This window comes from Cucurbita maxima, unplaced genomic scaffold, assembly GCF_002738345.1.
Source record: "Cucurbita maxima cultivar Rimu unplaced genomic scaffold, Cmax_1.0 Cma_Scf00038, whole genome shotgun sequence".
NCBI classification, from domain to species: domain Eukaryota; kingdom Viridiplantae; phylum Streptophyta; class Magnoliopsida; order Cucurbitales; family Cucurbitaceae; genus Cucurbita; species Cucurbita maxima.
The window spans coordinates 279,038-306,841 of NW_019272054.1; the positions used below are offsets into that span (position 1 = coordinate 279,038).

A 27,804-nucleotide genomic window follows, 5' to 3' on the forward strand; every position below is an offset into this window, starting at 1 on the left:
TAGAATATGTTTTAAAAATATATATATATATATATATATATATATATATATATATATATATATATATATATATATATATATATATAATTCTTAAAAATAGGTATAAATTATTATAATTAATAAATAAATTTATTAATAGTTATAATTAATAAATAACAAAATGTATAAAACAAGGAAATTATAAAAACAAAAATATGTATTCTTGAAAAGTCGAACTCGGAAGTAATTGCTTTTGATCTGAACTCAGTACCACTTTGGCAAACTCATTTATACATCAGTGTCCTTAATATATTTAATATATTTAATATATTTTTATTTATCGGGTCGAACCCGAAGGTTTTACCCATGAACCCGAAACTGAACCGATTCAGTTCGGGGTTCAGAAAAATGAACCCAACCCTTAGAGTTCGGGTCGGGTTGGTCCGAGTTAGCGGGTTTCCGGGTTGAATGTACACCCCTACCACCTAACCCTGTTTCTGCGGATCAGCATCCCCTGCGCATCAAACTCGACGCAAAAACCCTAAACCCTAATAGCAGTGAAGTCAATCCGGAAATATGATGATCTTTTATGGTTGTTGTTCTAAATTTCGCAGCACCAAATTTACAGCATTCAAAACTACGGCATATGTTCTCTGCAATTTCAGTCGCTCAAGATCGATGTCTCAATCCACCTCCATTCCCAAAAAGGTCGAAAGGGTCCGTGACCATGGCTACGATAATTACATGGAGGTGGAGAAGAAAATCCGAAAAGTGCTCAAGTTTCAGGACCTTATTCTCACCCAAATTAACCAAACCATCCCAGTTTCTCGCCTTGATGTCTCAGCTCGTCGCCTTGGCTTCAAACAGCACGAAGCTGGGGCGTTCGTCCTCAAATTCCCTCATGTATTTGAAATCTACGAGCACCCTGTTCAACGAATACTCTATTGCAGGTTAACTCGAAAAGCCCACCTCCAAATTCAGCAGCAAAAGCAGGCTGTCATTGCCCAGATTCCGGATGCTGTGACTCGGCTGAGGAAGCTTTTGATGATGTCCAACAATGGCCGTCTTCGCCTCGAGCACATCCGAATTGCCCGGTCTGAGTTCGGGTTGCCCGACGATTTCGAGTATTCGGTAGTTCTCAAATACCCTCAATTCTTTAGACTGTTTGATGCAAAAGAAACCAGGAATAAGTACATTGAACTTGTAGAAAGAGATCCAAATCTTACTGTTTGTGCAATAGAGAAAGCTAGGGAGAGAGTTTATAGAGAAAAAGGAAGTGATGCTGAGGATATTAGATTCTCTTTCATTGTGAATTTTCCTCCTGGGTTCAAGATAGGGAAGTATTATAGAATTGCAGTGTGGAAATGGCAGCGGCTTCCTTATTGGTCGCCGTACGAGGACGTTTCTGAGTACGATATGAGGTCCATTGAAGCACAGAAGAGGATGGAGAAGAGGGCAGTGGCAACAATTCATGAGATGTTGTGTTTGACTGTAGAGAAGAAGATCAGTTTGGAACGGATTGCACATTTTCGAACGGCGATGGACCTGCCGAAGAAGTTGAAGGATTTCCTTCTTCAGCATCAGGGGATTTTCTACATTTCAACCAGAGGGAACCATGGGAAGCTTCACACTATTTTCCTCAGGGAGGCTTACAGGAGAGGTGAGTTAATAGAGCCAAATGATGTGTATTTGGCTAGAAGAAAATTGGCTGAGTTGGTTTTACTCAGTCCAAGGAAGGCACAACTTAACAGAGAACTAGTTGGGTACAGGAGAGAAAGAGTGGGCTATGATATGGAAAGCTCTAGGCCAGATAAATTAGATGATTATGGTGTTGGGGACAGAGGCAATGTGAGAGACGTTTTGGACTCGGACATGGGTTCTGATTCAGAGTCCGATTTCTCTGATGATAGTAATCGTAGTGTTGATGAAACGTTCGAGGAAGAGGATGTGAACATAACCAAATAACGTAAACTCGATTGTTCTCGATCATCTCCTTCGAGCTGCTAGATTATCTCTGATTAAATGAGACTGTGTTGAAGCCTCAAAACTCATTTGGTAGCTCCTGGTTGTAAACTAAAACACAAGCGCTCTTTGAACATAAATTTTGTTCATCAGGAGCGTAGCGGCCTTAATCTTCGCTTCGATATTCATTGTTCGAGTGGGGCGGTAGATCTTCATGGTTGTGTTTTGGATATGTGGTTTGGCAATGTGAGATGCCATGGCTTAAAGAGGAGTGTCATGATGATGCCACAGGCATGGAATCCAAATTCTGAAGGCGAAGAAGAATTAGGTAAAATGCAAATGAATTCAAGTTTGATGGGCAGAATCTGCAGGAAAACTACATAGGAAGGGAAGTCCTATGTAGTTCATGCTTGCTTAGCTTCAAGCTGCAAAGAATGTGGCATGGAAAAAGATGGCTTCTGGAAGATTTTTTTTTTTTTGTTTTGTTTTGGTGGCTTTCAATTCAGCAGCAGAACTTCATTACACATTCTATCTCTCAATCAATCAGTGATTTAATAAAAATTTTACATTGACATTAGATGTAAAATTTATTTTTCTATCTCGCTCTTCAGTTTCATCTCTCCTCTCTTCAACTTGAGGCTTAATAATTTCTCATTTTTTCATTTTTTTTTCCCTCGCTTCTTGAATACTCCTTAATGTTCTTCTTTCATTCCTCCATCTCTAGATAGAACGATATATAAATGGAAAGTTATGCAAGTGACAAGTTATTGAATAATGGAGGTTAAGTTCTTCATGTGACAAGTTATGCAAGTTATACAAAGTTAAAGAGAACAGAGGGTGCAATACATAGAAACCCTTTTAAATGTTTTTTTTTCCTTCAAATATTTGTGTGTGTTTGGACCAACTTAACTTGTACAAACCTACCTAGCGGTTGCCAACAAATAGGGGTGGCTCGAGCACGAGACATTTAAGGAGGACCAACAAATGAGCAAGCTTCAGTACAGTACCCAAGGCTGCAGAATGAGAGAAAAAAAACACATCAATAAGACTTGAAGAATTCTAAGAGAGAACAAACAATTATAAAGACAATGCTACATTCAATGACTTTGAATGCTTCCAGAGTTTGCAATTTCAATAGATCATAACCTTCTACATTGTGCAGTGGAAATGTTTGATTTGCAGGTTTTTCTGAGCGAACCAAGGATGGTTGAAAGCATATTTAAAAGACAGATTTGATGTGTGATATTCAGAAAGCACATGAGTGAAATTCCAGTCATCCCAACATTCTAAAGCTATACAAAATCTGAGTTTCAGAGCTTACATACTCTTCGACGTCTCGCACTTATAATCCGGCCATGCCATCTAGAGCGACCGAAGAGGCTTCCTTGTGATCCTGGGAAATTGCTATGCACAGTGTCACGGTCATACTTGCCACTTGCTGTATTAGAGGATCCATGGCTGCTCTGAGATGGAACAGTATTTCTGTTGTGGTCACTGCAAAGGATTAGTCAAATATGGAGTGAAGTGGTCTGCATTGTGCAGGCAAAGCTCCCCGGCTTAAGAAATCTGCTGGCAATACTTTCAATAAGATGACAAGAAAAGTTTCAATAAACTAAACCTCATAAACATTTCAATTCGAAGAAAAATGTGCTACCATAAGTCAGCTAGATCCCACGTTGGTTGGAGAGGGAACGAAACATTCCTTATAACGAGGTGGAAACGTCTTCATAGTAGACGAGTTTTAAAACCTTGAGGGGAAGCCCAAATATGACAATATCTACTAACTAACGGGCCAAAACAAACAATATTTGAAGCTAAAACCTCACCTAATAGACGCGTATTAAAAACAATATATAACAGGTCAAAACTAACAATATCTCCTGATTTTTCGAGGAATTTTCATCATGTAAAAGGTTGTTCCAAACTTACTACACAATTTGTCTATGAGGATGCCGGAATCTCGTATGGAAGCTGCTTTGGAGGGGGCAAAACAGTTTTAAGCTTCTTCCTCAACTGTTCAAGCTCCCCCAATATGTCTTTTGCATCTGCCTGCAAAAGAGATCTCTCCATGATCAGAAATGCTGCATCGCTCATTTGCCTCCCTCTCTCCAACATTTGTTTGGAGCACTCAAATGCTTCATGAACCATTCCACGGGCACATAATCCTGTTACCAACACATCCAATACATGACTATGAGGGCAGTATCCCTTCTCTACCAGATAGCCCCACAAATCCAAACCCAAATCAACTCGACGATTTTCACAGAAAAACCTCATAATCATGACTACTGTTCGTGCTTTCGGCACAAAATTCCGTCGTATCATTTTGCTATACAACTCATAAAAACCATGAACATCCTCCAATTTCATCAGGCCTACGAACATCATATGATAGGTCATACTGTCATGTCCAATGTGTTTAGCTTCCATATCTTCCATTAAAGCCGCTGCAGAATTCACATCATCAGACCTAATCAAGGAACTTATCAAAGCATTATAAGCCCCAATGTCAGGACACAATTTTCTCAGAGGCATTTCATCAAACAGTTGGCGTGCTTTGGCTATGTCCTTTGCTACCCCTGCTCCATGGATCAGAGTAGTGATTGTTTCCAATGTAGGCTCAAATTTTGCCCTCTTCATTTCTTCGAAAACTCTCAAACCATCCACGAAACAACCTCTTTTGCAATATGCATCCATTCTGATGCTGTAAGTCACAACATCTGGCTTGAAACCTCTCCTGATCATCTCATGATAGAAAAGCTCAACAGCAGTAACATTGCTGGATTCCTTGAAACCTAAAAGCAAGAGATTCATGGTTTTAGTATTGGGGGGAAATCGAGAATACATCTTTAGGAACACTGATCGCGCCTCTTTCATCTGTCTCTGAGTGCAAAAGGCTCGAAGGAGCACATTAAATTCCTCAGTACCAAATTTCCTTCCAACAAACACTTCATTCTCCATTCTCCGAAACGCCTCGATCGTTTCTTCGAAGGATTGAAACTTCGCAATCTTCGTAAGCAAGATGCTCATGGATTTAAGAGTAAGCAAAAACGGGTGAGTTCGTTGAATCTCACGCATCAACTCCCATGATTGATCGAAATACCTCATCCTGGCGAGAATATGAAGCGTCTTCTCAAAAGCATCTGGAGTTGGGGAAGCTTGAGAATGGTGGAGGCAGAATTTGAAGAACTCCAAAGCCTTGAGACCATTGGAATGCGCTGCAAACAGGCGGCCAAGAACGTCATTCAGGAAAGTGTTTGAAGGAAGAGGAGATGGAATATGGTGAAGAAGAGTAGGTCGAAGGGGCTGATCGGGAAATGGATGGCCGTTGATGATTTTGGTGATTCTTTCGATTTCACCTCCGGGTTCTGAAGATTGATGAAGATGAGTAGAAAAAGGAGCGGCAGGAATCAAAAAGTAACGGAAAAAAATGGGTATTTGAGCGATTTGAGTAAGCCTCGTCGGAATCACCATCTTCAGTTCTTCACTCTCCAGAGAACAGAGAGATGGCGGCGGTGTTGAACTATTGCAGACGCCGGGACCGGAGAGTGGAGTTTTTACAAGTAATTCAATATATATATATATTAATTATTATTATTATTTTCTTTTTTAATAAACAATACATTTATGAAATAATATTTTTTTTTTTGTAAATAATTGATCCATTGGTCGTTGGAGCGCGCCACTTTTAGGTACTTACGGAACGACGACGTTTAGCGGTGATTAACAGAATTTTTCATCCCCTTCATTTGTCGACGAACAGAAATCTCCGAAACTCCAAAATTTTTCTGTTACTTTCTCTTTGGATCTGATCTTCTTCGTTCTTTCTTCCTTTCTTTTCTTCGATTCGACTAATTTTCTCATCATTTTCCCGAGAAAATTCCCTTCCCGGGAAATGTCGCACAGCGATACAATTCCTCTTCATCAATCGTCCCAGTCGGACATCGACGAGATTGAAAATCTCATCAACGCCAGCGTCCAAACCGGCCCCACAACTGTTCTTGCAGCTCGATCCCCAAGTCCTCCCAGGGCTTCCATTCCTGTTTCCTCTTCCCCGTTTTTACACTCCAATCTCCCATCACATCCCTCCAAATCGAGTAATCAGAAGCCGCCGTCTGTCTTCCCTGCTCCTCCGCCATTGCCCGTCTCCAGTAATGGCAGGTCTGATGCATCGGCGACTGGTTTCGGATCGCAGCCCAGCACTCTGACGGAACCGGTCTGGGATACCGTCAAGAGGGATCTGTCCCGGATCGTTAGCAATTTGAAGCTTGTGGTTTTTCCCAACCCTTTCCGTGAGGACCCCGGAAAGGCTTTGAGGGATTGGGATCTCTGGGGGCCTTTCTTTTTCATTGTGTTCCTTGGTCTCGTTCTTTCGTGGTCTGCATCCGTCAAGAAGGTCAGCCTCGTCAAAATTTTAGTTGGTTTACATCGTTGATTGCCTGTTTTTTCTTTGATTTATGTTCACATACAAGTCTCTTGATTTATGTTCCTTATATTAGCCTGTTTTGGCCTTTCCGTGCTCTGGTTCGGGTTAAACTATCTGCAGATATTTAGATTGGAAACCGAGTTGAACGCATTGTTAAAATGTCCAATGCAGCTTAGTATATTGTCTCAGAGTAGCTGGTAGCGATCAGTCAAGTGACTGGAGCGCTTTTGTTCAGATTTCTTGAAACTATCTTTGCTAGTTTTGTTTCATTGGATTTTAATAGGAACCGATGATTCTAGATAGTTGGAATACTCGAGAAATTATAGGAACACTTGAGCTTCAATCGATGGCTAAAAGCTCATTGAATAGACCCATAAAAATGTTGTAAATAGCTCAGTGGAAAGCATAAATGCAGATGCAGTATGTTTAAATGGTTTGTAGGACATAAATCATTGTCTATGTGCTTGAATACAGCGTGAATCGTCAGGAGATTGAAATGTACATGAACGAAAGATGAGTGCTGGAGACCACCTCTTTTGTGTGATTTTCCTTAAGGAGCTTTCTCTTTAATTGTATTGGTGTAGCTAGCAAGTATCGAACGATTCCTCATAAAGGAAAAATGTTATAAATGAAGAAATGTAATGCTAAGGGGTCTATCTCCCACCCATTAATCCTCCCAGAAGTATGTTTCTTAAGGGAGCTCATTGGATATTTCTTGAATGTCTTGGATCCCATCACCCATTTACTCTCCCAAAGTATATGTCACTCCCATCACCCAAGATGCTCACCTTCTCCTCGGTGTCTTGGATCATTCTTGGAGCTTTCCCTCTTTCTCACTTTGTTTTTATCGTGTGTTGTCCATTAGGGAAACATCATATGTCATGACTCTCATATCTCTCATTCTGGAGTTTGAGCTTACACTAAAAAGGGTTTGTTTTTAGAGTCCTAACCTACCGGTGGCTTTTCTTGTAGCTTGTTCTTTTGTTGCTTGATGAGCCCTTCTCCCTTTAGTTAGTTTGCTTTCTCTTCTTTGTGGAATGTACAAATTCCAAAGAAGGTTAAATTCTTCACTGGGTTGACAGTTTATCCATTGAAGAGTTAACAGTCTTCATTGGCTTTCAAGGCAGTTTCCTTCTTTGATAGGACCGTTCTGTTGCATTCTTTGTTAGAGGTCGAAGGAAGAGTTGGATCATATCCTCTTGAGTTGTAATTTTGCATGGTCTTTTTGTAGCTTTCTTATATGTGTTTGGTTTTCAGTTTGCTAGACATAGAGATTACAGGGAGATAATTGAGAAGTTCTTCATTTGTCATATCGGTAGAAGGAGAGGTTCCTATGGTAAGTCAGGATTGCAGAGGATTCTGGCACCAGATTTTGTCCTGGTCGATCCTCAAAGTGAATGAGAAAATATTTTAGAGAAATTTATGTTGTATTTCATTTTTGGAGAGAAAGACATAGAAGAATTGGCGAGTTGCATAGAGACTCTTATCAATTCTAATATACTTTGTTCTCGTTGGATGGGTTTCTTGTATCACACACCTCTCTTGTATTGTCTTGTTCTTGTCAATGAACTTTCTTTTGTATACATATATGTTAGCAAAATAATCAGATGCAGTCTAGTCGGCTCGCGATGATCCTCCTTTTGTTTCCCTGCGCCGCATTGTTGGATCAAGCTAATAAACTTCCTTCCCTAACCCTACTTCCTGCTGAAACAGAGAGAAGCAAATGCCTTTGAAAATGAAACCTAGATTGCCTTGAAGTAGATTTGAGCAAATTGTCTACTTAAATTGCATTGATTCTTGCATTTTGCATTATCATGGAAGAATAGTTGTATCCTTCTATTTAAAGGTCAAGTTCGGTATATATGTACGTAGCCAATTCAAGCATAACTTAATGGATAAGACGCTCAATTAGTTCGGTTTCCCACCTCTTTAAATGTTAAACTAAAAAAAACAAATACATGTGTACATATGTTTGTATTAAAAAAACACTTATATAAGTTGTCCTTATTTGTGATGCTCAATGGGGATGTGTGGTGAAATATCATTATAACGTTGTTTTCTTATATTCCACAATCACCTTAGCATTTGAAACATTCTTAACCATTATCTATTTATCTGTTTGATATTTTTCAACCAATGTTTGCCCTTTATTCTTATTCCCTATATCAACATTCACTGAACTGTCATTCATCAAATATTGGCTTTTATTATTTTATTATGTTTTTGTTATTCTACTACTGATATGAATTGATTCTCTTTTCAGTCTGAGGTTTTTGCTGTTGCATTTGCACTTCTTGCTGCTGGTGCAGTGATTCTGACCTTGAACGTGCTTCTTCTGGTAACTAAATCTATCTTTCACTCTTTCCTGCTCCCTTACCACTCACTCTTCTCATCACGTTTGTTTTGTCGATTAGAATATAGAGTTGATACTTATTTAATCTTGCATTGTGCGGCCTTCTTGATTGTGTTTATTGTGAGAACTTAAGAGTGTAAGGGCATGGTCGGGAGTAATTTTGAACTATTTAAAATTACTCCGAAAGATTCCTAAAATCATTCAAAATTAATTTCATGTTTGGTTTTTTACTCTCAGCGCAATTTTCGTACCATCAAAATTGATTTTAAATGGATAAAACATTTCTCAAACATGAAAAAAGTGAGTCACTAAGCCTCACCTTGTCCTAAACCTCATCCAAGGATATCTCCACACCTCTAAAAACTTGATTGTTTCTCCTAAATCACTCTCTTCACAAGATAGCCAAACAAGCTTGGTACTAGATCCTCCCCTTATTACAAAATGACGAGTTCATCATGACCTCCTTGAACAAAAGCTGATAGCTCATATTACACACCATCGCAATTCCAAGCAAACGAAAACACCAACTACAGAGAGAGTAAGCAAAGTGGCAACCCCACAAGAGATGATCAAGTTCCTGTTCTTGTTGTTTACAAAGAACCCAGACAGAAGGTGCAAAACCAAGGTAGTGTGACGCTGGATACGATCCTAGGTGTTTCATGAAAGACTTGACAAAAAAATTTACTTTATTAGGAACTTTTACCTCCCACAGGAGAGGAGAAACCAGAGCCCCCCTGAGTGAGAGAAAGGGATCAAAGGACGGAGAAAACAAAGGAGAAGAGAAACACCTAGAAGGATTAGGATCCCAAATTCACAAATCCTTTCTCCTTAGAAAAAATCTCTGATCTGAAATAACAGAAAGAAGACCCACCAAGAGACGATCGGCAAGCTTTCTGATTTAGTTTCTCTAACAATACATATAGATGCTAATAATTAGAGTTTTCCAAAGTTCCCCCTCTTACCACTTTATATCAAAGCTTAATTCATTTTCTTCAAATTCTCTACATCAAGGCCACCTTTTTCTGATGGTTCTCCTTGTTTATTAAGCCCCCCCTTAGAAATCTCCCCCCTCCCTGTAGAATGTAAATTTCTCTTTCTCATCCTTACGGTTGACTTTTAATATTCTATGTATTCATATATACATTGGTTTATGGCATCCATCTCCTTTGTGGAAGTTCGTTAAAAGGAAAAGCTCGTAGTTCGTGGGAAAATGCTTTTAGTGCCATGTTTTGTCTTGTCTAATCAGATATAAGCGTTGCTCACCGCCCCTAATGAGCTTTCGTTGCTTCATATCTCTAATCTATTACAAAAATAACTGAAGACTTGCACTTTGGTTACTGCAGGGTGGACAAATAATTTTCTTCCAAAGCTTGAGTCTTTTGGGATATTGCCTGTTTCCTCTAGATGTTGGAGCATTGATCTGCATGATGAAGGACAATGTAGTAGTGAAGATAGCCGTGGTATGTGTGACCTTGGCATGGAGTTCTTGGGCTGCATATCCTTTCATGAGTTCAGCTGTGAACCCAAGAAGAAAAGCTCTTGCACTCTATCCTGTGTTCCTTATGTATGTATCAGTTGGTTTTCTGATCATTGCCATTAATTGAGATGCATTAACAATGGAGCTCTTAAAAGGGTTTTGGTAAGAAGAGATCGATATGATGATTGAGTAATGATTTAGGAACCTCATGAACTGATCAATATTCTCTCACCTTGCTGTAACCCTTTCTTTTTGACTTATATCATATAATGTCTTGAAACTCAGATCTGCCTACATCATCATATTCACTGTCTGCAAGTTTTCTTTCATGGAAATCCAAGACCGTGTAATATTTCTTGTAATTATGATATGCCTTCATTTCTTGAATGCAATCATTTTATGGCTATTTCTCGTTTTTCCTTAGAAGACTTGAAATCAAAACTGTTGAGAATAATTTCTGGTAATGGAAAGTATTTGACCAAAGCTATGGTGAGATATTTGAGAGTGGCATTTTGGTGAATGTACATTAACTTGGGATGGCTGTGCCATACTTTTTAAAAGGTCTTTTAAGAGCCTGTATTAGGTGAATTGTATTATGATAATGTCTTAATGTGGGAGATGACAACAATTAGTGAAGGGTTTTGCTTGGTCACATCTTGGATCCCTTGTTGAGTCACATGGCACTGACTCTATTTTGTTGTTATTCAAGGGTGATGAATATCGTACTATAATCAAGACCTCAAATTTCTAGGTTCATTAACCGACAACAAAATTGCGCTGCTAATGACGTGGTAGGATGGGTTGGATGCTTGCTTTGACTATTTTAGAATATCTTGCACAAATACTCAAATTTTTAGGTTCATTAATAGATCACAAAACTGCGCCCTAATGAGGTTGTACGATGGGATGGGATGGGTTGGGTTGGATGCTTGCTCTGACTATTTTAGAATATCGGGCACAAATACTCAAATTTTTAAGTTCATTAATAGATCACAAAACTGCGCTGCTAATGAGGTTGTACGATGGGATGGGATGGGATGGGTTGGATGCTTGCTCGACTATTTTAGAATATCTTGCTATGATCAAGACTTTAACAAATGAGGTTATGTTTTGAGCTTCTTTGGCAAATACTCAAATTTTTAGGTTCATTAATGGATTACAAAACTGTATTGCTAACGAGGCTGTACGATGGTTGAATGTGTTTGCTCGACTATTTTAATTTGTTGTTATATTTATTTGATTCTCCTAAAAGAAACGTAACTAAGTTGAAGGACTTAAAGTACATAAAAACTATTTAAAGGTGGTTAACAAATCTTTTTTATTAGGAGTCTTGAACCCAAATTATTGTAATGAATCTTACTCCAATGCACATAGCAACGAATTTATTACTACTAAAATAATTGTTCAAATTAAAATTTAATATTATAACAAGTTCAACCAATTCGAGTATAGTTCAGTAGATAAAATATTAATTAATATATCAAAAGTTGAATATTCGATATCTATCTTATAATTATTAAACTAAAAAAATTCATAGTTTGTGAAAGTTTTTCTTTTTTTTTTTTCTATCTCGTCACTTCGAGGAATAATAATTTTTATAATTAAAAGATTTAAAGTAAATTTACCTATTGAAATTTAAAATTTGGTCACCAACATTCTTAACCTTCTGACACTGGACAACAACATCCCTTTTCGAAAGATGGTTGAACCAAGAGTTACCACTACAATCGAACACAAGGGAAAAACCATTTTAAACTGATACCGACAAGATTTAATATATAGATTCTTACACGAGTATAAAATTTCTTAAATGGCATAGATTAACAAAATTTAGAAAAAAATGCTAAAATCAAATGGATAGTACCAATTTTTATCAATAGTTTTCACTTTTATTTTTTATTGATTTTTTTTATCACTTTTCTTTAGAATTTTGGGAGAAAAATACTATTTTAAGTATTTTAAAATATATTTTAATTGAAAAAGTGAAAATAGTTATAAATAATAAGAAATAGCCTAAATAAAATTTACTCACAACCTCTTAAATTTAGTAGTTTGAATAAACTTTTCCACCAAATTAATTATTAATTTAGTAAATATTTTATTTGAAGGTAATTACCTAAATAGCATAAATACATATTTTTAACGTTGTTTTCTATTTCTAAAAAGTTAGTGGTTTGTTCATACACTTTCTTTAAAAAAAAAAAACCAAATATATTTATAGAAAAGGTCAAAAATAAAGTAAATTGCAAGTCAACCATCCTAATTTTAGTGAGCATATATCTCAATCTTCAAAAATAAATAAATAAATAAATAAATAAATGGGTCAAAATTAAATTTTTATTTAATAATTTAGTTCATTTTTAAAAGTAAAATATTAAAACAAAATGTAAGAGAAAAAGTCACCTATACCAAATTTAAATAAAAGTTGAACTCAAAAGAAGAAAAAAACAATCACTTACCTAAGAAAACTTTGCCCCCTCCCCACATCAATTAATTTCACTACTAATTATCGAGTTCAATAACGATATGATAATTGATATTGTATGCAAGCTCGAATTCGCTAAATATATATTTATTTAAAATCTGTGGTTAAAAAAATTTGTGAACAAAATGGATATGAATTTATGAACTTTTCATGTTACAAACAGAGAATGGAAAAGAAAGTCGATCTCACCGTAGGATGAAAGAAAAAAGGGGTCAGAGAAAGTGGAAATTTTGAGTTTTTTGTTTGCGCCTCTCTCTCTCTCTCTCTTCTTTGAATACTCAAAAGAAATTTGGTACCCATTTCTCGTTTCTGCAATTTTCCCTCTTTGTTCTTCCATTTCTTCTTGTAATTGTTGTTTGAGTTTTGGTTCCTTAAATGAGGCGCTGAAAGCAAAGGGTACGAAGAAAAAAGGCATTTCATAAGGTTTTTTGTTCTTATTTCTTCTTTAAATTTGTACCCATTTCGTGTTGAGGATGGGCAATTCGTTTGGGTGTTCGGCGTCTGGCGAGCGATTGGTGTCGGCTGCGAGAGATGGCGACTTGGTTGAGGCTAAAATGCTTTTAGATTGCAACCCATATCTCGCTAAATACACTTTCGGCGGCCTTAATTCCCCTCTCCATTTTGCAGCTGCCAAAGGCCACAACGAGGTTTCTTCTTCTATTTTGCTTCTAATTTGTGCATTTAGATTCTTTTTTTCTTGGCTTTGTTATGATTGTTTGTTGTTTTTTCTTGGCTTGGTTGGGTTTTTCTTAGATTGTGTCCTTGTTGCTTGAAAATGGAGCTGATGTTAATTCCAGGAACTATTGTGGGCAGGTACGTGATTTTGATGCCTTTTCCTCTTCTGGGTTTTGTTTGGATTGGGTTCCTGATCATCAAAACGAGAAGATTTTAGGTTTATGAATGAAATTTTGGTACCCTGTTTTTGTTCTTGATAGGGTCCCATTGTTACTGTTGGATGAAAGTCTCACATTAGCCAATTTATAATCAAAGAATACTATCTCCATTGGTATGAGACATTTTGGGAAAGCTTAAAGCAAGTTCATGAGAGCTTATGCTCAAAGTGGACAATATCATACCATTGTAGAGAGTCGTGTTCAACTAATGGTTACAATGTCTCCAATATGATGAACAAGATTTCTAGGATACTCTGCCTTTTGTTCTTCAATTTTCTAAGCGCACAAAATCTGATAGCAACGTATTCTCATATGTAATTATTCTGAAATGAATGTTCTTCTTACTTGTTTTGTATTGTTTTGTTAATGCATAATGAAGACAGCAGTGATGCAAGCTTGTCGATATGGGCACTGGGAAGTTGTGCAAACTCTTCTAGTTTTCAGATGTAATGTAAGTTGTTAAATTGGTATTTTGCTTTGCTACTGTCATTTATTAGTTGTTTCATGGCTAGCTTGGCTCGAGCATGAAAACGTCTGGCCTTTGTAAAGCTGCCACAAGACCACGACATTGTCGAGTTGTTTCTTTTTCTTGAGTTGTGGCGATAATAGCTTGTTTGCTGTAATCAGGTAATGAGAGCAGACTACCTCAGTGGTCGGACCGCTCTCCATTTGGCTGCCATCAATGGTCATGTGAAATGTTTAAGACTTATTATGGCTGATTTTGTTCCTAGCGTTCCTTATGAGGCTATTACTAGTCAGACAGATGCCAACAGAAGTGATGGTGTTAATGTGAAGAACAGATGTGAACAAGGGTACTTGGCTCGTTTCATTTTACATCTAAGCATAGAGTTTGTATAGTTACTAGCTGTTTTGATTTTATAGGAATAGGTTGATGGCGAGTTTCCTACAATTGGCTGATGAGAATTATAGGATTGTTTGATTTTAAAGAAAAATGAATGTTATTGTGAGATCCCGCATTGGTTGGGGAGGAGAACGAAATACCCTTTATAAGGGTGTGGAAGCCTCTCCCTAGTAGACACGTTTTAAAAACTTTGAGGGGAAGCCCAAAGAGGACAATATCTGCTAGCGGTGGGCTTGAACTGTTACAAATGGTATCAGAGCCAGACACCGAGTGATGTGCCAGCGAGGAGGCTGAGCTCCAAAGGGGGTGAACATGAGACGGTGTGCCAACAAGGACACTGGGCCTCGAAAGGGGTGGATTGGGGGGTCCCACATCGATTGGAGAAGGGAACGAGTGCTAGCGAGGACGCTGGGACTCAAAGGGGGGTAGATTGTGAGATCCCACATTGGTTGGGTAGGAGAACGAAACACCCTTTATAAGGGTGTAGAAACCTCTCCCAAGCAGACACATTTTAAAAACTTTGAGGGAAAGTCCAAAGAGGACAATATCTACTAGCGGTGGGCTTGAGTGGTTACAAATGGTATCAGAGCCAGACACCGGGTTATGTGCTAGCGAGGAGGTTGAGCCCCAAAGGGGGTGAACATGAGATGGTGTGCCAGCAAGGACGTTGGGCTCCGAAGGGGGTGGGTTGGGGGTCCCACATCGATTGGAGAAGGGATGAGTGCTAGCAAGGACGTTGGGACCCGAATGGGGGTAAATTGTGAGATTCCACATCGGTTGGGTAGGAGAACGAAACACCCTTTATAAGGGTGTGGAAACCTCTTCCTAGCAGACACGTTTTAAAAACTTTGAGAGAAAACCCGAAAGGGAAAGTTCAAAGAGGACAATATTTGCTAGCGGTGGGCTTAGGCCGTTATCACGGGTTGTTTACCATCAGGTATTGATAGACTTTGCATGACCTGTTTATTATTATTGTGATTTATTTTTGTGTTTCCAGTGCAGTGATTTGTCCAAGTTTATAAATAAGGCAGCTGATGATGGCATTACCGCTCTTCATATGGCAGCACTAAATGGCTATTATGATTGTGTTCACCTTCTTCTTGACCTGCATGCCAATTTTGCAGCAGTAACATTTCATTGCGGGACCTCTATGGATTTGATTGGTAAGTCTCAAAATGTGCTTCTAAATTTTAACGGTGCTGTGTGATTGTGAGATCCCACATCGGTTGGGGAGGAGAACAAAACATTCTTTATAAGGGTGTGGAAACCTCTCCCTAGTAGACGCGTTTTAAAAAACCTTGATAGAAAGCCCATAGAGGATAATATCTGCTAGCAATAGGTTTGGACTGTTACAAATGGTATCAGAGCCAGACACCAGGTGATGTGCCAGCGAGGAGGTTGAGCAACGGGGGTGGACATGAGGCGGTGTGCCAGCAAGGACGCTAGGCCCTGAAAGGGGTGGGTTTGGAGGGTCTCACATCGATTGGAGAAGGAAACGAGTGCGAACGAGGACGTTGAACCCCGAAGGAGGGTGGATTGTGAGATCCCACATCAGTTGATAGGAAAACGAAACATTCTTTATAAGGGTGTGGAAACCTCTCCCTAGTAGACGCGTTTTAAAAACCTTGAGGGGAGCCCAAAGAGGATAATATCTACTAGTGGTGGGCTTGAGCTATTACAAATGGTATCAGAGTCAGACACTGAAACATTTTTTATAAGGGTGTGGAAACCTCTCCCTAGTAGACGCGTTTTAAAAACTTTGAGGGAAAGCCTGAAAGGGAAAATCCAAAGAGGACAACATCTGCTAGCGTTAACAACAAATGATTATATCATTGTAGGAGCTGGAAGCACTCCGTTGCATTATGCAGCATGTGGAGGTAACTTGAAGTGCTGTCAGGTACGATGTCCTTCGACTTCAATTGTAAATTTTTGGCTTTAACGAATGACATTTGAATATTTCATTTCGCGTTTCTTTTTTGCTCGAAATTTTACAGATTCTCCTCGCAAGAGGCGCCTCTCGAATGACTTTGAATTGCAATGGGTATACTCGTCTTGCAGTGTTTGCTCTTGTTGTTCTATCTTTAATTGTGGCTTATCTGATTGAAAATGCAACCATCACTTCAGGTGGCTTCCTTTAGATGTAGCCAGAATGTGGGGACGCCACTGGCTTGAACCTCTGCTAGCTCCTAATTCTGACTCTATAATACCAAGATTCCCCACTTCGAACCACCTATTATTGCCTCTAATGAGTGCATTAAACATTGCCAGGTATTTGGTTATTTGCTATGTTCTGAAGTTGCTAATTGGTTCGCATATTGGATAAACTTTTTTGTTTTAAAAAGTTCTATTTGCAATGCTCTCTATCTTTGATTAAAATGTGGCACACATAAGGTCTTAAGGTTGGAGGGGGAACGAAATATTCCTCATAAGGGTGTAGAAACCTCTCCCTAGTAGACACGTTCTAAAATTGTGAGGCTGATGGCGATACGTAACGGGCCAAAGAGGAGAACATTTGCTAGCAGTAGGGTTGGACTGTTACAAATTGTATTAGAGCCAGTCACTCGGCAGTGTGTCAGCGAGGATGCTGGCCCCCCAGGAGGGTTGATTGTGAAATCCCACATTGGTTGGAGAGGAGAATGAAACATTCCTCGTAAGGGTGTGGAAACCTATCCCTAGTAGACGTGTTTTAAAATTGTGAGGCTGACAGCGATACGTAACGGACCAAAGCGGACAATATTTGCTAGCGGTGGGCGCGGGCTATTACAGGGACTCTCTTGAGATGAAATAGAAGATATGCAAAATCTATGTCTTTTGTTGGGTGGTGTGCCGGCAAGGAGTTGAGCCCCAAGGGGGTAGATTGTGAGATCTCACCTCGGTTACATAGAGGAATAAAGTATTCTTTATAAGGGTATGGAAACTTCTTCCTAGCAGATGTGTTTTAAAAACATTGAGGGAAAGCCTGAAAGGGAAAGTCCAAAGAGGACAATATCTGCTAGCGGTGGACTTGGGCCGTTACAAAAATCTAATGATATTAGATGGTGAAACATAACGAGCGTGTAAAAGATTCAGTTCTTTGTATAAGTACAGATGCATAGGAGGCCAGTTTGATAACTTTTCTGGGCTAATCAATAAAATGAATAAGTTGAACTTGAACTTGAACTTCTTGTTCTCTCTCTTTAAGCTCGGCTTAGTTTTACGGGTCGAAGTTATCGAGTCAACCGAAACCTGCTTGGCTTGATCGTTTTAGTGAATGTAGGAATAAGGAGCTACTCTTTTGTGCATTTGAAATGTGAATGATGACATGTAAAATCTCTTCAGAGAATGTGGTTTTAAGTCTATGGGAGTGACCTCCGACGACGGGGATACCTGTGCTGTCTGTCTCGAAAGAGTATGTTCCGTGGCTGCAGACGGTAAGTTCCCTTTTGACACGCTTAACATCTGAATCTTGTTTTCCTTCTGTGGCATATGTTGGTTGGCTTATCGAGACGATTCTCATGCTCGCTATTTTTGTATTTTCTCATCGAGCAAGTTCAAGTTCTGCACTGTCTGATATCTCTGGCATCTTTACTATTGTAGATGAGAAATTTTTATACTTGTTTGCTTATGTAGGATGTGGACATGAGCTTTGTGTAAAATGTGCGCTCTATCTTTGTTCGACGAGTAATATCCAATCGGAAATGACTGGTTCATCGGGCTCGATTCCGTGCCCCCTTTGCAGACATGGGATTATATCTTTTGTAAAATTGTCTAGTGCCACAGAAAAGGAAAAACAACTTCACCTCTCTCTTAGCATATGCAACTCATGCATTCTTCATAACAGTGACGCCGAAGATCCAGTTTCGACTTGTTTGCCAGATATCCGGAGGAATCGTGTGGCTATGATTTCTTCAGATGTATTCTGCCCAGTAACTTGCAGCCCATTTCATTCTTCTGCTATTCCTGTGTGTACGTGCAACAATGGTAAGTGCCCGACCTTCGAGTCCTGAGATGTCGAAACAGAAGATGAATCACATCGTCAATCGCAGACAACCCCAATCGACCAGGTGAAATTGGGAGGTCAGAGACCAGAAAAATCTTGCTGTTCAAGCATGTTTTGTGGCAGGAGAAGCTGTAGTAGGGAGAATCAATGCAACTCGGAGATAAACGCTTGACATGTCTGGTCGGTATCGGGTCAATCATCTGGACGAGCTTGAGAATCTATAGTAACAGCGATACACTGGAAGTTCGGGTTGATATATATATATAGGTAATGGATATGAAGTTTGGCTTAAAGTGGTTCGTTTTTGTCTTCGGTTGTGTTCCCTATTTTCGTGATGGGTTTAGGAGGGCTGGTGGGTGTGAATAATTTGTTTGGATGGCAGCAGCTGTGGGAATGCTGTGCTTCATGTCATTGCTGCTGCCTGTACTAATTGGTAGGGAAGATTGTAAAATTTGTATGTTGGGATTTTTGTTTCAGCCTTCATTGTAATTGAATGAATGACGGTAAAAGAAACACAAGGGAATACTATTTTCCTCTTTTTCATTATTAATATCAAATAGCTTATTGGCCTTCGCCCTCAAACCCCATAAACAAGAACCAAATATTCAAATATTGAATGGAATGTGGGTGCTGTGACTCTAGGCAAATGTGCCCTTCACTACGAGGCTTTGGAGGCAACTTTCGTTCAAAGACTCGATAGTTTGCATGATCCTACAATTCACACGAAGAAGTAATGTCTTTTGCTATGTCATAATCCATGAGCTAAGATATCAATTGTTGAAAATCAATGTGAATAATACGACAAGAATGTTTTTTCATTCTGGTGTGGAGACCAAACAAGTTTTTTGAAGCTCCTTATGCCACATTGTCTTAGGCATATACTCCCCTCTAAAACGAAAAGTTTGTATTTCTGCACGTTTACCTAAAATACCTTGTGATGACTTCACCTTCCTATGAATAAAGGTTCGATGGACTTCTCAAAGTGATGAATAGTGAACAGCCCACGATATCACGACCTAAACACTTCACCAAACCATTGAAACGATAGGAATTCGATAGGAATGACAGACACAATGTGTACAAAGCACATGATGTAGAGTTTTGAATCATAAAAATTGGACCTTGCATCGCTACAGTCTGCCTATTTTTTAATTAGAATAAACCATACAATAACAATGAAAAGCAAAGGAACAATTTAGTTTCAAAACATTACAAAGAAACTATAATCATTTGAAAACATAAATAAACCATAGAAATGTAAACTAAGCCATATAAATAACCATGGAGCAAGAAAACTCAAATCTCAAGAAGAACATCAACAATTATAAGTAAGCTGATGAAAACTTTCAGCGTTAAGTTCAAATAAATGGCCAATTAAACCAACAAAAGGAGCAAGAAGTCAGGTGTATCACACTCTTGTCACATTTGGGATGGACAAGAAAATGAAGTTATTTACATTACAGAGTACACAAAATAAAATTCAAAAAGAAAAGGAAAGAAAGATAGAAGACATTGAAAATTTTGTACCCAAACATTTTCTTATCAAATGGGTCCAACAGTAGGTGGGATTTTCTTTTGCCTTTGCTTAAGCTTAGATCAACGTCCAACTCCATTGGTTGGCGGAGGTGATTGTTGAGAGAGATCACCTTTATCCTTTTTCCCAATATCTATATTCCCCACAACATCGTCTTCTTCGTCCTCTTCGTCCACTAGAATTGACCCATTCCTTCGGAGTTCTCTAATTTTTCTAAATTCATCATAGTGTGCCCTTCTGTGTTCCTTAAAGCTCAAATTCGCCTTATCTGTTTTGAAACCCAACCACTGAACTTGAGAAAAATATCAGACAAGGTGCTATAATTATATATACACACACAGTGGGTTAGTCGCCAAGTTCATCTGGGTTTCTTTCTTTGAAAATGAGATGATAGCCAATATCACCTTCAAATGGATCACAGTCAAACAACACGGAATGTCGGATACACAGCATTGCAAGGGTTAAACCTTAAAAAACCTTTTCAACCAAGCAATGATTACCATGGACTGTTTGATTCTAAGATTAGATCACATCTTATAAAACTGCTTGTGCTTGAAATCCTAGAAAATATGCTACTTCTACTTGAAATCCAAGAAAATACGTAAAGTTGGGAAATGGATGTAAAGTAAGCAAATAAAGGAAATTGGGACCTTCATCATCTTGGTCCATGGCATCTGCTTCATCCTCAGAAGATGTCCACCCACTAGATCGTTGGCTGCTTTTACCACTTGAAGACGCCACATCATTCAATGCAGTTCGGATGGCTTCTGCATGCATTGCATCACCAACACACATGGCAAACCTGTCCCTCACAGGAGAAAGAGAATCTGCATCAAACTAAAAACAATTACAAACATGGCAAACCTGTCCCTCACAGGAGAAAGAGAATCTGCATCAAACTAAAAACAATTACAAACTTGGGGTGCACTATCTTGATACAGTGTTAAAGTAACCAAAACTTACACCTAAACAAATAAATTTGCGTCCATTCCCACCGAGATAGTCAAGGCATACAAATGCTTTTTCACCAATATCAATTTCACATTTATACATTTACCATATTTATCCATAGACGTAGCCAAAATACTCACAAACGCAATATATAAGCCTCCACACACCAACTTGGTCATAGCGTAAAAGTTCTCTCGTAAATTTTCCATATTTGTTAATTCCAATTAAGCAAACATAAATGTCTTAAAAAACAACAACAAGCATATCTAGATAACCTTTTTTTTAACAAAAATAAACATTTGATCTAGAAAATTTACCGAAAAATATCCAATAGAAGATTATTCTCAGATTACATCAGTGAATTGAAATCATAACTAAAGAGGTAATTTCCAAAACTAAATCTTTCAGAATTCATGAAAAGTGCTTTCAATGCAACACAGAAGTTATAAATAAAAATCAAACAAACCAACAAGATATAGTCCTTTTTCTACAGTATATCATACAAAGAAGAAGTTACAAAATTCTTGAGAAGGGAAAAGCAACTTTAAGTTCCTGACGTTTGTCTTAAGTTGCATTTGACTCCTTGAGTTTTCAATTCGACATTTAACCCCTGAGATTTGAGTTTCTCTTGGTCCCGTTAACACATTTGGTCCTTGTTTTCAACTTATAGTTTTGTAAGGCAGACTAGACCTTGAGTTTTCAATAAACATTTTTTTATTGTTTTTATTTTCATTCTTACTCTCTATTTGTTAAGTTGATGTGCAACATATTTATTATATACGTCTTTACCACATCAACAACTTAACAAATATAAAATTAATTCTAAAATAAAGAAAATAAAAACAATAAAAAAATGTTTAATTTTTAATTTTTTAAAATAGTAAATATGTTGCACATCAACTTAACATATAGAATATTAACATATTTTGCCAAGTTAGTCCAAAATTAAAAAAAAAAAAATGAAGAAAATTGACGAAAGGACCAAAATTGTTAACAATAGGAGGGACCAAACACCAAATTATTCCAAACTTCAAGGCTAAAATGTCAATTTTGAAACCTCATACACTCAACTTGAACCAAACCCATACCAAAAGTGCACTTTTCCCATAAAAGAATTATCACAAAAATAACAAATCCTTTGGGTATTACATGCTTCTAATAGAAGAAACGCATACCATCATCTTCAATCATGGGATGATAAGGCGTCTTAGGCTCAGTAATTTTCTGCCGCACAGGTTTATTTGCTTCAATTTGACCAATATTAACTTCATTCCATTTCACACGCCGCCCACGGGTACTACAAGAACATAAAGATAAAGCTCAAATTTTTAGAATAAGTGTGAAATTTATGTTAGAGTAAACCACAGAATACTCCAAGTGATGCAAACTAGAGCTCATGTCTGTTAAGTAATCAACATATTCCATTTTCATTAAAGGAATAGGGACCTGAAATATAATTTCACTAAAGAACAGCTACTCTTGATCTTATTTGAAATTTTAATAACAAATATGTCATCCAGAGACTGAATGGATACATGAACATCTAAACATGGACATTTGCAAATGAAGATTAGGAATGAAAGAATAAATAGCTATATGAAACACCAGAACACCATAGAGACATGAGAACAGAGGAGTTTTATGCACAGATCAAGTGTAAATTTATTTGTGATTTCCTGAAATGTCAAAAGCACCTATACAATTGAATACATATATTTTTTTTTTCTATAAGAAACATCAAAGAAGTATATTCACAAACAGGCTAGGTACAACCTAGGGCTGGGAACCCCCTTATTGTTGCTGGGCAATAGAATTCCAAACCTTGTTAGTTTTTTCTTCTATATAACAAGAACCTCTTTCTCGAAGCTATGAACCCTTTCCCTCAACAGGTTATTGCTCGTGCTAGTCAGGTTGGAGCTAAAACGTGACCTTAATACCAATTAGAGGTAAAGGGTATTTTCAGCTTTCCATTCACTTCTTATTTTTGAGAGGCCAAGGGATTGGGTGAGCCTATGGTAATATGATTAATAGATACATCTTTTAATTTTACTAATGAAAATGATCTTTTCCTAAAAAAGAATAATGGATGAATTAACATAATAATTCCATTTAAGCCCATTTACAGAAGTCTTGAGTTGAGTAATAACATTATAAGCAGCCCCTGGTTAATAACAAAAAAAAAAAAAAAAAAAAAAAAAAAAAAAAAAAAAAAAAAAAAAAAAAAAAAAAAAAAAAAAAAANTCAAAATCATGTATAGGTGTATTTTCATTTGATGGGTGGCTATTATATTTTCTGAATAAGTAATAGTCTAATTCCAAAAAAAAAAAAAAAAAAAAAAAAAAGAAAAAAGAAAGAAAGAAAAAAAAAAAAGAAAAGAAAAGAAAAGAGGAAAAGCAAATCCAAAAGCATTTGACCGTGAAGACACGAGAAAGGAATGAGAGGTTCAATTCATATTTCGGTGGACATTCAAGGAAACAGCCGTGATGCAAAGGCATAAAATACCTCATACCTTTCTGATTCTTTTCTACTCATCTTCACCTCCTTGTGAACCTGTCCATGAAAAAGAAATCCAAAGCAATTGTTAACTAACCCATTTCACAGAACCACCAGAAAGAAGAGAACAATGCTTAGAACTCTTTTGTCGCTCTATCTCATATTGGCAAAACAAAGACCCGTCATTTCTCAGGTTAATTCAACGATGGAATCCACGTCGCCAGTTGTCACTCACTACAATATCAAATATCCTACAAATTAGTTTTATAGCTAATTGTCGCATTACCTTCAGCATCTGCTTCGACCCAAAACAATTTCATCCAACATCCTTCACTTGAATACTCATCGAACCTTTAAGCTAATATTCGTTTTTCCCGGCTCGGATTCGGTAATACATCAATTTCTTAATCTATTTATGCTCCCGAATCAATTTAATGATAAAAAATGTGCGAAATTTCTTCATTTGCATCTTATTATTATTATTATTATTATTTTGCTTATAGATTATCCAGTACAGAAACCGACTTGCAAATAAACAACCGCTCATAATCCTTACGAGAAACTCCATCCATTTTCACTCTCTCCGAATTTCATCGTTTTTCACAGTTCTCCCAAGAATATAAACATCCCGCACATATTCTCCAAATAAAATCTGCAAAGAGGGGAAAAGGCACGAGAGTTTTACCGTTCGTCAACGTCCAGACCAGCGTAGAGTTTGCCACAAAAGCAGAAGTATATCAGAAAGAGGCTCGTGAGGAAAACGAGGAGGCGAAGGATATGAGATCCAAGATCTGCCGATGCTCTCACGCACCAGGGATCAGAAACAGAAAGAAACCGCAACCGCGAAGAGAGAACAGAAGAGATGAGATTGACCGATAAAAGAGAGAGGTGAAAGAAGAAAGAATACGAATGAAATGAGAGGCAGAGGGAACCTCGGACCGAGGCCATCTTCATTTGGGCTTTTCCCGGGAAAACCCAATGGGCTGTGTTATTCGAAGGCCCACTTAAACACACTCTCTAACTTCAAAAGCGATTTGAGCATAAGCTCTCATGACTTTGCTTTGAGCGCCTCATTCCAATGGAGAGTGCATTCTTAGATTATAAATCCCATGACCATTCCCTAAATTAACCAATGTGGGATACTTTCATCTAACGGGTGACACTCGACAACCAGATAATAGAATAAAATATAGCTACTAACTCTATTTATCGCTTAAATAGTAATTTTCACATTTATATTAATTTCGATGGCTAATATTGAGCTGTTGAGCAACGTCACGATGTTAGAGTATGAATGCAGAATAAAGAGGTAAGTGAAAGTGGAAAGAAGAACTAGAGATAAAGAAAATGAGGAAAACAAGTGTGGCAGGTCGAGGGACAGTGTTGAGACACTAAAATATAGCATCTTGACACTGCCACAATCCAGTCAACTATCCTGCACAAGTAATGTTGAGACACCGCTTCACAACATCTCACAGCAACGAACGTGAGGTATTTCGTTAGCTTAGCACTATGGTCTACTGTTCTATGCTTCTTGACGCTTAAAACACACGCCTGTGGCATCAAGACACCATGGACAACATCTCAACATATTCAACAAATTTTGTAGTTTCTTTCACGTGATTTCAAAGTACACTGTTTGGTGAATTAGAAGAGACTTTTTGGAGCTCAAGTGGAAGAGTTTCAGAAGTTCAAGAACATGAAGATCACAATAAGGACGAGAATCAACATACGACGTTTCTAATCTTATTGTGATGGAAAGTTTAAATTTGATTAGAATTTTCCGAAACAAATAGTATTTATACGAGAGAGTAGTTACCATTACCGAGCACATGTCCAATTTGGTTATTTAAATAGACATTAATATTATGAACTTTGATTGAAAGGGATAGCTCTAAGTGGACGAGCCATAACCAAAGTCAAACCAGTCTTCTCCTCCATATTCATAGATTCAGGCTGGATCCCATCTTCAAGCCTCCAATGAAACGAGTGAATCAAAGAAGCAAGAATCCAATGAACCATTTTGGTAGCCAAAGACAAGCCAGGGCAGATTCTCCGTCCAGACCCAAATGGAATCAGCTCAAAGTGCCTCCCTTTATAATCAACGTCCGACCCCAAGAACCTCTCTGGCTTAAACGAATCAGCGTCCTCCCAAACGCCTTTGTCCCTCCCGATCTTCCAAGCATTCACAATAACTCGAGCATTTTTGGGAACCACGAACCCTCCGATCTCGGCGTCTTCTCTTGCTTTGTGTGGCAATAGAAGAGGGGCCGGCGGGTGAAGCCGGAGAGTTTCTTTTATGATTTGTTGAAGAAATGGTAGCCTTACCCAGTCGGATTCGTCGACTGCCGTGCCTTCTCCGATCACTTCTTTCAGCTCTGCTTTGGCTTTTGATAGTACTTTTGGGTTTCTTAATAGCTCGGCCATTGCCCATTCTACGGTTGATGTCGTCGTGTCGGTCCCCGCTGGAAATAGGACCTAAGTAATGACCAAAACAAACGATGATGTGCAATTTTACTCTAAATATTAGAGTTTAATCCCTACCTGCATAGAATAGAATAGAAGGGAGGAGGGTATTTACAGTGGAGACTAAACTAAACCGTTGGAGGGTATTTCTACTTTATTCTTTTCCTAAAGAAGAATTGGAATTTCTAAGGTTTGGCCAGAGAAGCGAGGACGGTTCGAACATTAGAAGTAGCAGGGTCAAGGTAGCATTCCCTGCCGCAAAACTCTAATATTTAGTAAATTCTTTGACTAAGGCCTAGAATCACTCTCGAGAAAAGGCCTAATTTACATATGTGTGTATGCAAGACCGCCCATGTAGTTCAAGGCAGGTAAGGGCTACTCGGGAAGAAGGCACCATCACTCTGTCTCAAAGGCAGGTTTAGGTATCTTTATTCCTAAAATACCTAAATCATTTTCCTAAAATAAATAGACAATGGACTCTGTACAACGTACAATTATTGAGTTAGTGATGATATTTTAACAAGGCTAAGACGTGCGTGTGTGTGTGATAAGTAGATATTATGTAAGGTGGTTGAAACGTATATTAAACGAGCAGATGTTACCAATATCAAATGTTTGATCAAATGTAGGTGGAACTTGGCATCTTCACTCTCTTTTGCAAGCTTGAGAAGGTTATGAAGCATGTCATTTTCTTCCCCTAAATTTGGCTCCTTCATCCGCCTGTCAATCATGTCATCAATGATATCTAAGAACTTGTTCATGTGAACCATCATACGCTTTCGGCATCCTTGGAGGTCCATCTTCCTCAACATGGGGAAAAGATCTCCAACATTTGATCTTCCAGCCTCCTCCATTATACTCCAAACAGCCTCCTTAAATTCTTGCCCCTTTTCACAAATATTCGAGTATTCATCACTCAAATCCACCGAAAAAATCATCTTGGAAAGCATGTCGAGAGTGGTCACAAACACAACTCTTTCAATGTCTACAGCCTCACCTTTTGTAGCGCTTTCTTGAACATCAACTAAAAGACGTTGGATTCTCTTAAGACGAACTGTATAGTTCATGTGGAGGATGTTCTGGGAAAACATGTGATTGTTGCATAGTTTTCGAAGGGTTCTCCACAGGTCGCACACGGGAAGCCAGGGTAGTGCTACCTCATGGTGGTCATAAATTGTTGTTGCATTGGGATACATTCGGTCGCTCAATACTTGGTCATGAGATTGGAGGACTTGCTTGGCCATGGATGGGGAGGATATCACTATTGAGGTCATTTGGCCTAGTTTTAGGGTCATGATGGGGCCATAGGAGTCGGCAAGTTTGGCTAGAGATTGGTGAGGGTTATGACCAATCTCCATCATATTTCCTATGAGAAAGTAACCTTTGGGCCCTGGAGGAAGTCGCTTTGGGTTGATTTTTCTAGCAAGTGAATGGAACAATAGTAGAAGGGGGAAGAGAAATGGGAAGAGAAGAAAGAGACTGCATCCTATTGTAAGCTCCATTTTCTCTTTCACTATGTCTCCCTCTCTTTGCCATTTGGGTTGCCTTTTTATAACACAAAATTAATTGAATTGGTGGTTGTGAGGTCTTATCCATGATATTTTCTTTTAGTTTTTGTGGTTGTCAAAATTTGCATGCCAAAATTGGTTCTACCGTGTTTCCCATGGTTCCGGAAAAACTAAACTAAAAAAACGTGCCGTTTGAAATCAAGAAAAGAGATTTAGTGAGTGATGGCCAACCAACAATCTTATGTTGTTTGTGACTAGTGAGTAATGAATAAACTACATTGAAAAAAAAATATCGAAATCAATAAAAGAGAGGGAGTGAGTGATGGACAACCAACAATCTATATGTTGCTCGTGAGTAATGGAAATCAGAAAAACTAAACTAAAAAACTTGTTGAAATCAATAAAAGAGAGCTAGTGAATGTGAGCAGCCAACAAT

The 27,804-nt window shown here is 38.2% G+C and overlaps 6 protein-coding genes across 13 annotated transcripts; 3 read left to right on the forward strand and 3 right to left on the reverse strand.

Annotated features, from left to right (window-relative positions):
• The first annotated feature begins 451 nt into the window (after positions 1-451).
• Positions 452-2,317, forward strand: LOC111469138 (protein ROOT PRIMORDIUM DEFECTIVE 1). The gene has a single exon (XM_023114391.1). The coding sequence runs from the start codon at positions 556-558 to the stop codon at positions 1,942-1,944; it is 1,389 nt and encodes a 462-aa protein (XP_022970159.1). The 5' UTR covers positions 452-555; the 3' UTR covers positions 1,945-2,317.
• A 394-nt stretch (positions 2,318-2,711) lies between these two features.
• LOC111469147 (pentatricopeptide repeat-containing protein At3g61360) lies at positions 2,712-5,482 on the reverse strand. Of its 6 annotated transcripts, none has more exons than XM_023114404.1 (3): positions 3,871-5,482; positions 3,263-3,423; positions 2,712-2,954 (listed from the first exon to the last, which is right to left on the reverse strand). In XM_023114404.1, exon 1 carries the CDS (start codon positions 5,413-5,415, stop codon positions 3,883-3,885), a length of 1,533 nt encoding a protein of 510 aa, XP_022970172.1. In that variant the 5' UTR covers positions 5,416-5,482; the 3' UTR covers positions 2,712-2,954; positions 3,263-3,423; positions 3,871-3,882. The 6 variants fall into 6 exon arrangements, with proteins under 6 accessions (XP_022970172.1, XP_022970173.1, XP_022970171.1 ...); XM_023114405.1 differs by having other exon boundaries at positions 3,263-3,435; XM_023114403.1 differs by having other exon boundaries at positions 3,263-3,507.
• A 172-nt stretch (positions 5,483-5,654) lies between these two features.
• LOC111468974 (protein YIPF6 homolog) lies at positions 5,655-10,600 on the forward strand. Its single transcript, XM_023114153.1, has 3 exons — positions 5,655-6,337; positions 8,631-8,705; positions 10,064-10,600. Exons 1-3 carry the CDS (start codon positions 5,837-5,839, stop codon positions 10,322-10,324), a joined length of 837 nt encoding a protein of 278 aa, XP_022969921.1. The 5' UTR covers positions 5,655-5,836; the 3' UTR covers positions 10,325-10,600.
• A 2,153-nt stretch (positions 10,601-12,753) lies between these two features.
• Positions 12,754-18,984, forward strand: LOC111468973 (E3 ubiquitin-protein ligase XBAT33-like). Of its 2 annotated transcripts, none has more exons than XM_023114151.1 (10): positions 12,754-13,329; positions 13,436-13,495; positions 13,955-14,026; positions 14,203-14,387; positions 15,440-15,600; positions 16,276-16,334; positions 16,432-16,478; positions 16,562-16,705; positions 17,756-17,847; positions 18,047-18,984. In XM_023114151.1, the coding sequence occupies exons 1-10, from the start codon at positions 13,156-13,158 to the stop codon at positions 18,421-18,423; spliced, it is 1,371 nt and encodes a 456-aa protein (XP_022969919.1). In that variant the 5' UTR covers positions 12,754-13,155; the 3' UTR covers positions 18,424-18,984. The 2 variants fall into 2 exon arrangements, with proteins under 2 accessions (XP_022969919.1, XP_022969920.1); XM_023114152.1 differs by having other exon boundaries at positions 13,272-13,329; positions 13,959-14,026.
• A 728-nt stretch (positions 18,985-19,712) lies between these two features.
• LOC111468996 (protein phosphatase inhibitor 2) lies at positions 19,713-24,293 on the reverse strand. 2 transcript variants are annotated; one of them, XM_023114183.1, is made up of 5 exons: positions 24,080-24,293; positions 23,411-23,451; positions 22,077-22,198; positions 20,601-20,777; positions 19,713-20,218 (listed from the first exon to the last, which is right to left on the reverse strand). In XM_023114183.1, exons 2-5 carry the CDS (start codon positions 23,431-23,433, stop codon positions 20,013-20,015), a joined length of 528 nt encoding a protein of 175 aa, XP_022969951.1. In that variant the 5' UTR covers positions 23,434-23,451; positions 24,080-24,293; the 3' UTR covers positions 19,713-20,012. The 2 variants fall into 2 exon arrangements, with proteins under 2 accessions (XP_022969951.1, XP_022969952.1); XM_023114184.1 differs by having other exon boundaries at positions 23,404-23,451; positions 24,080-24,290.
• An 813-nt stretch (positions 24,294-25,106) lies between these two features.
• Positions 25,107-27,804, reverse strand: LOC111469137 (geraniol 8-hydroxylase-like). The gene is made up of 2 exons (XM_023114390.1): positions 26,463-27,804; positions 25,107-25,872 (listed from the first exon to the last, which is right to left on the reverse strand). The coding sequence occupies exons 1-2, from the start codon at positions 27,360-27,362 to the stop codon at positions 25,261-25,263; spliced, it is 1,512 nt and encodes a 503-aa protein (XP_022970158.1). The 5' UTR covers positions 27,363-27,804; the 3' UTR covers positions 25,107-25,260.